Genomic DNA, 7,321 nt, shown 5'->3' with positions numbered 1-7,321 from the left:
GTCGCCAGCGACTCATGGCAGCCCAGTTCCAGGGTGAGCTCTTGTTCAGCATCTTAGCTGTGGAGGGCAGTGTCACGGGCCCTCACATGTGAGATCCGAACTGGGGCCCTCTGGCATCCCAAGCCAGTTCTTAACCATCGCGCCACTTGGCCGGCCCTGTAATAACTTCTTGAACATGTGTATTAGACAAGCGAATAGTGCTTAATTTAAAAAATAGGCTTTGTTCTAGATACAGTTTTGTTATTGATAACTAGCTTAATTCTATTTTGCTCAGAGAACGTACTGAAGTCTTCTTACTGCTCAAATAATCTATATATTTACTGTGTGTTAAAAATATCTAACTGAGACCATTGATTTATCTATTTTTTTTAAAGTCCAGTCAGTTTTTGCTTTATACATATTGACATTGTTATGGGTACATACACATTTAGGATTGTTATAAACTTTCTGTTGGATAGCAGTTTTATATTTGCATTTGATTTCTCTTAGTATTAAGTTTTACAGTCTTTTTCTTTTAAATGGAGTTGTTAGTCCAGATATATTTAGAATAATTATTGTGTATGTTGTTTTAAATCTACTGCTTTTATGTTTGTTTTCTGTTTTTCTAATCTGTTCTATACACCATTTTATTTTATTTTTTTTCTATTCTTTCCCTCTTTTGGATTCAAGAAGTCATAGTTTTATCTTTACATAATCTTATTAAATAATCATCATTTTTAGTGATCAAAATATGCATTTTACTTAATTAAGTTTAATCATATACTAGTAATGTTACTACAATTCAAGGACATCACAAGCCATTTACTATATAAACTGTAGTCCTTTTTTGCCATTATATCCATATTTTCCCTTCTATGTTTTGAAATGCCAAAAAGTGTTTAAAAACAATTAACCAAGAAATGACCTCATCTGGTATTCTTTCCTCCCTCAGTACTGTGAGTCATATGACTGATGGGATCCTGCTTTTGTCCCATCACACATGAAATTGATTTATGTTGATCATGAACTACTTCAGCCTTGCTCATGCCCTAAAGCCAGAGTTAATATTTTTCTAACATGCACATATTTGTCTTATAATTTCCTAAGGAAATATTGATATCAGAAAACCAGGATAGGTCACTCATAACTAAAGATTTCTATTCTGTGAAAAGCGTGTCCTGTATATAAAAAACTCCTCAGGAATCATTCACTTCTTGGCATAGACAGTGTTCAGTCCTTAGTGTCATGAAATAAGGAGCAGACACTCAGTGTTTGTTGATTTATCAATGAACTGAAAAAAAAAAACAACTAATTAAATGAGACTGCTACATTGTACTTAATTGCCTGTAAGTGGTGATAAATATACTTACAAATGAAACTAATAAACCTATTGTCTTGTTATTAACTGGCTTTCATAAAAATCATTCTGTAAATCTAGGTATAATTAGCTTAATTATATTTCTTGGCTACGATTCATAGCTAGTGAAAAACAAACAGCATAGGGAATATAGTCAATGGAATTATAACAGCTATATACAATGTCACAGAGGTAGTAGATTGGGGGTGGTTATCACTTTGTGAGGGGTGTAAATGTCTATTATGTTGCTTTGTACACCTTAAATTAATAAAAAATATAAATAAACAAATGACAAACAGTTAAATTAATTCATCTCAGAAGTCATCAGCCTAAGTTAAATTATAAAACCTTTGGGCCTGCCAAATGGCGCATTGGTTAAGAGCTGGCTTGGGACGCCAGAGGGCCCCGGTTCGGATCCCACATATGAGGGCCAGTGACCTGGATCTGGGTTGCCTTGAGTCGCTGGCTATGGCATAGGCTGCAGCCCCTGCTGCAGTGGGTTGCCACGGACTATCGTATGTAGCCAGCAGCCAGCGTGAGCGGCCATCCTGAAGCCAGTGACTGATCTGCCTCGCTCGGGAAGAACACAATGATGGTGCCAACTTGGGCCAGTGAAGCAACAACCTCCACAACTAGACTGAAGAACAAAAAGACAGCAACTTGTCTGTTCCCCTTCCCCAATTCCCCAATAAAAAAAATCTTTAAAAAAAATTATAAAACCTTCTATAAATCATATAACCTACTTTTATTTAAGATTTAATTATTGGCTAGCAGATCAAATTACATTTTTATGTATTGTGTAGGTCTAAAAACCTATAGTTTTGCATACTAAAACCATTTGTAACAAATCTTATTTATTTTTCTAAGAAAATATGCATACCATGCAATGAAATCTTTGCTTAAAGAAAAAGAAACTACTATGTATAAGTAAATGTTTTTATGTTTCTCTAAGTGTAGTTATTTTTTAGTTGTAAAAGGTTAAATTAAATATCGTTGTGAAATTATACAGTCACTGTTTTTCAAAATGCCTCAAGTTTTCCATTGTAGCTTGCTAGTGTGGGGGCCACTGCCAGGCTGGAAGGTACCAAGACAGGGAGACTTGGGGCTGATTAGAGACTCAGACGAGCAGACTCAGCCATGTATAAGAGGAGGAGGTTTATCCTGACAGGTGGAACATATAGCATCTGAATTGTAAGAGTAATAAATACCAGGCCAGAAAGGGAAATCAGATAGTTTAGAAAGGAGAAATGAGTAAATATTACTAAAAACATGCTACTTTAGAATCTTTTACCCTACAAGTTGGTTTTTCTGCTTTATTTCACTGGCATTATCTCTTTGTAAATCTCTGCGAGATATATGATAGACTTTTTTCTTAGAATGGCTTTCTCTTTCCTGTCCACTTTGTGAACCTTTTACACACATTCCTCAAAAAGTATTCGCTAAATGAATAAATGAAAGCTTTATATCGTATTTGGTGGGGTAAGGGAATAAGAGAAACTGCGAATGTTTTTCATAGCAAACAAAGAGTCTTATGAGAGAAATTATCATTATTGTTATGGTAAATCTCATTATAGGAACTAAAAATACCTGTCAAAGGTTGAACGCCGTTAATTATAATCAAATATGGCATGATTGTCGATATTGGTTAATCATATCATGTTATACATATTTAAAAGGTTGACCTGTGCTATATATTTTTGTAGAACATAAAAATATTGTATATACCATTTAAAGACTAACTGGGAAAACACACATGGTTATGTGCAAAATACAATAGATGAAGTTTATAGTGACATCCATACCGTATACTCTATGAAAATTAGATACAAATCCAGCTTACATTGGAGCCAACTATAAATAGCCTACAGGAATATTGTTAACAAGGGATGAATGAGGTACGAACAAATAACAGGCTCTAAAAATTCATTCACATTCTAAAACTCAGTAACAATTGTTGAGCAAATTATCTAGTGATTTTTATTGAATTAACTTCCTTAGTTTTAATGGATGATTTAGATATTTTAACGCTTTTTAGGTTGTACACTGGAATACACTCCCTCAAAAATGTTAATTTTTACTTATATAAAAATTTTGTAAACTGAGAAGCTGTTTGCATTTTTTGTAATGGGCTGTTTCTTTATTTCCTAACAAGGAGTGTTTTATTATTTAAACAGTAAATATTATTACCCATTTAGATTTATTTTAAAACTAAGATTTATTTAACACCACCTACATTCATATCTTTGATCATTTTTTTTTTGTGTGTGTATATTTTGCAGTGAGGCCAACAGTAATTGAAACTGATGTTTATGTAAACAGCATTGGACCAGTTGATCCCATAAATATGGTGAGTAATGAATATAAAAAATAGTTATCTGGCATAAAGTTCTTGAGTATATAGCACAATAATAGAATGAATATGTAGTAATTTCTGATAGCTAATTCTAAATGAGTTTAGGGCAGCATGTGCAATTGCTATGTGCCAAGTATTAGGAACTGGAGCTGACATATCCCCGTATCTAAGAATGTGTAGCCTGTTACTCCAGTGTGCTGTGTTGCTGGGATTTTATGCTAGGCTATAAAATCTTATCTCCTGGTCCATCAAGCATGGATCTTTGAAGAAATCTTGAAGAAGGAAACCAGAATGACAGGGAGAAATAGTAAGAGAAGGAAAGGGACTTATTGGCAGAGGAAGGAGCGTGCACTGTCATAGAGAAATGAAACAGCTTGATAAGATCAGGAGAACTTCCAGCAATTTTGTAACACTGGAACATAAAGTGCAAGATAAGGAATTAAGGCTGACATAATGTTTAAGCGCCTTATTAAGGATGGCCTTGTAAACCATAATGGGAAGCCTAGGTATTATATGAATGATATCCCCTTGATTAAGAGAAGTGACTGAACATTTTCATCAGGAAAATTCTAGGCAGATTTATATTTTTAATAGATCATTCTTCCAGCAGTATAGAAGGTGGCTGTAAGGGGCCAAGTACAGGGTTAGAGAGACCAGTTAAGAGGTTGGCTTATTAGTCTGAGCAATAGATCTTGAAGGCCTTACCTAGTACAGTAGCAATTGAGCTGGAGAAGACAATAAATAACACATTTAAGAAATATTAGATGCGTGATTTTTTTTCAGAATTTAGTGACTCATTGATTGCACATAGGCTAACTCCAATGTATACAGATGAGACTTTGCAGATGGTAGAGTTATTATTTGAAATACAGAATACAGCCGTGTGCTCCAAAGGCTAATGGCACATTCAAGGAGCTGTCCAGCAATTATTTGGATTTTCAGCCTGCTGTTTAGGGAAGAAGTTATACCTGGATATAGATGTAAATGGGGAATGGAAGAGAGACAGGCAGCATATAAGATAGCCTAAAACCTCAAGAATACATGAAACAATCCAAGAGAAGATGCAGATTAAGAAGAACACAACTCTAAGGACCAGATGCTAAAATGAGATGAATGTATATAAAACACGGGTGTAAGAAAGAAAGGTGCAGAAAAGGGAATGTTCAAAAAAGTCAGAGGGTTAGGAGCAGAACCAAGAGAAGATTAGATATTATATAAACTGAGCAATTAAAGAGGATGGCAAAGGATGAACTAATAATTCATTTTAAGTAGACATGGGAATCCAATGAGAAATGGATTAAATTGGGCCCACTGGTGTTGACAATTAGGTGGCACTGGTTAGGTCTGCTAGATGAAACTCAATGGAATGATGAAGGTAGGACAGAAATAATAGCTGAATTGTATGTCCCTCCTCCATCCTCAAAATTGGTCTCTTCTTTGGTCACTAACTTCTTGTGAGAGCCCTAAAGACATGTGGGTTCTGTAGGGGTAGACGTGCAGTCATGTGTCAATTTCAAGGTGATGGGGAGTAAGTGGGAATGCAAGTTAACTTTATGAACTACTGTATTGAGAAATCTGGCTTAGAAGAGAATGAGGTAAGGGTATGGTGGTAGAGAGGGGAGAGAGAGGGAATATATGAGAAATACTGGAAAGGAGAGAATAAGAAAAAATGTCAAGGGAAAGTAATTTTGGATGAAAATGATACATTGTGGTATCTATCTTTTATCTTTTATATGTAGAATATGTAGTATTTTATTACTACTTGAAGGATATAATTAACACCTCCGATATAACCAATAAACATTATTAAAAATGTTCTGTTCCAAACCCTAATAATCCCATTTCCATAAATCAAACTACTAGGTCCCCTTTAATGGGCTCACAAACGCATTATATTCATCTCCTTTGAGTTGGTCATCTGCATTAGTCTTTCAGTCTACCATCACAAAGTGCCACGGACTGGGCGGCTTAAACAGCAGGAATGCATTTCTCCAGTTCTGAAGGACAGCAGTGCATTACAAGGGGCCAGCAAGTTTGGTTTCTTTCTAGGCCTGTCTCCTTGGTTTGTGGATGGCTGCCTTTCTGTTTCTTCATGTGAATTTTCTTCTGTGTAAACACATCCCTGGTGTTCTCTGTGTGTCCAAATTTTCTCTTCTTATAAGGACACCAGTAAGATTTAATCAGGGCTCATTCTAATAACCTTATTGTAATTTAATCATGTCTTTAAGGGCCCTTGCTCCAAATATTTCACATTCTGAGGTACTGGGATTTAGGACTTCGACGTAGGAACTTGGGGAGGGGTGGGCATGCAGATATAATTCAGTCCATAACACCATCTGAAGATAATTCTCCAAGATTTTTAATTTTTCTCCCTTTTTCTTCTTTTAATCATCATTACAACAGTGACATTGTCTCTTTATTACAGGCCTTACCAACTATATACCTGAATAATCAGAATACCTCACAATTGTCTGTGCCTGCTTATTCCAATAGTATTACAGTCAGGCTCAGTGTTTTTCTTACTCAGTATGATATTCACATGATTGTCATTAACTTGCACAGCTGCCTGCACTAACTGTACTACTGACAGTATTTGGGCCACACCATGTCTGACATCTTCGTCTCTGCATTTCAAATGAGTATGAATTTGGCTGTGGATAAGTTGAATTTGAGCTTCTGAAATTAGGAGTTAATTCTCAGGAGAAAGCTCTGGAGCAAATATCCGTCAGTAATTAGCAAAACTTCTGAGAGATGGAGGAAAGTCTTAAAGAGAAGAAAAAAAGACATGAACATCAGAACATGTACATTTAAGGACCTGTGAGATTAAGCCGAGGTAGTAGATGAAACAGCAAGGTTGGCATGAAAGTAAAGATAACGCAGTGGCAAAAGAAATAAGGAAAATCAAGTTTCAATGATTTTTGTAGTATTAGTTGTGCCTAATCTAAAATTTTATACAACCAGTTGATTTTTGTGAAGATAAAACATTCTGTATACCCCTGTGTATAGCTTAACATTTTGCAAATATGAGATTTCATAAAGTAATATATTACTGAAATGTTATTTTTAAGGGAATCTTTAAATGTTGAGTTTTTAATTAACCAATGCTTAGTAAAAATAAACCTGAGCATATGGAAGTCTACATTTTCCCGAATTGTATATTTTTTTGTTTTGGGCTTTTGTTTCAATTTGAATGATTCATTAAAGAAGAAAATGTTTTCATTAAAATAAAGAGAACTAGGATTCAAGGCTGCATTAATATTCCAGAGATATTTTGACAATATTGGCTGCCAAGAGGCTTTTATGATAATCTTACTTTATAAAAGTTTCATGGTATTAAAGATTTCATTTTCCCACTGAAACAAAGTACACCCTTATAACCTTGGACAGTGATAGTTTTTTAAAAGCGAATTAAATGAAATTGCTATTAAAACTGGTGATACTAAAGCACATACAGGAAAAAATAACATATTTTATAGTGTTTATTAAAAGAGATGCATTGTCATACTAGGGATTAATAAGAAGCAGTTTACAAAGAAGACTGTTTTAACTGAACAATACAAGAAAATTAGAATTCAGTTTTCATAAAATGAACAAAATTACTTTGAATGTGAGTGTAATCAAGCAAGCAGACT

At 34.7% G+C, this 7,321-nt stretch overlaps 1 protein-coding gene across 1 annotated transcript in view; it reads left to right on the top strand.

Moving 5' to 3' along the window:
- The window catches only part of GABRG1 (gamma-aminobutyric acid type A receptor subunit gamma1), a 69,771-nt gene that overhangs the window by 27,823 nt on the left and 34,627 nt on the right, over positions 1-7,321 (top strand). Inside the window, exon 3 of the mRNA XM_019665759.1 lies at positions 3,616-3,683. Within this exon, the coding sequence (XP_019521304.1) occupies positions 3,616-3,683 (68 nt within the window). The remainder of the gene's footprint in view (positions 1-3,615; positions 3,684-7,321) is intronic.

The sequence above is a fragment of the Hipposideros armiger genome, unplaced genomic scaffold, assembly GCF_001890085.2.
Source record: "Hipposideros armiger isolate ML-2016 unplaced genomic scaffold, ASM189008v1 scaffold_452, whole genome shotgun sequence".
NCBI classification, from domain to species: Eukaryota; Metazoa; Chordata; class Mammalia; order Chiroptera; family Hipposideridae; genus Hipposideros; species Hipposideros armiger.
This window is presented reverse-complemented; position numbering and strand designations above follow the sequence as displayed.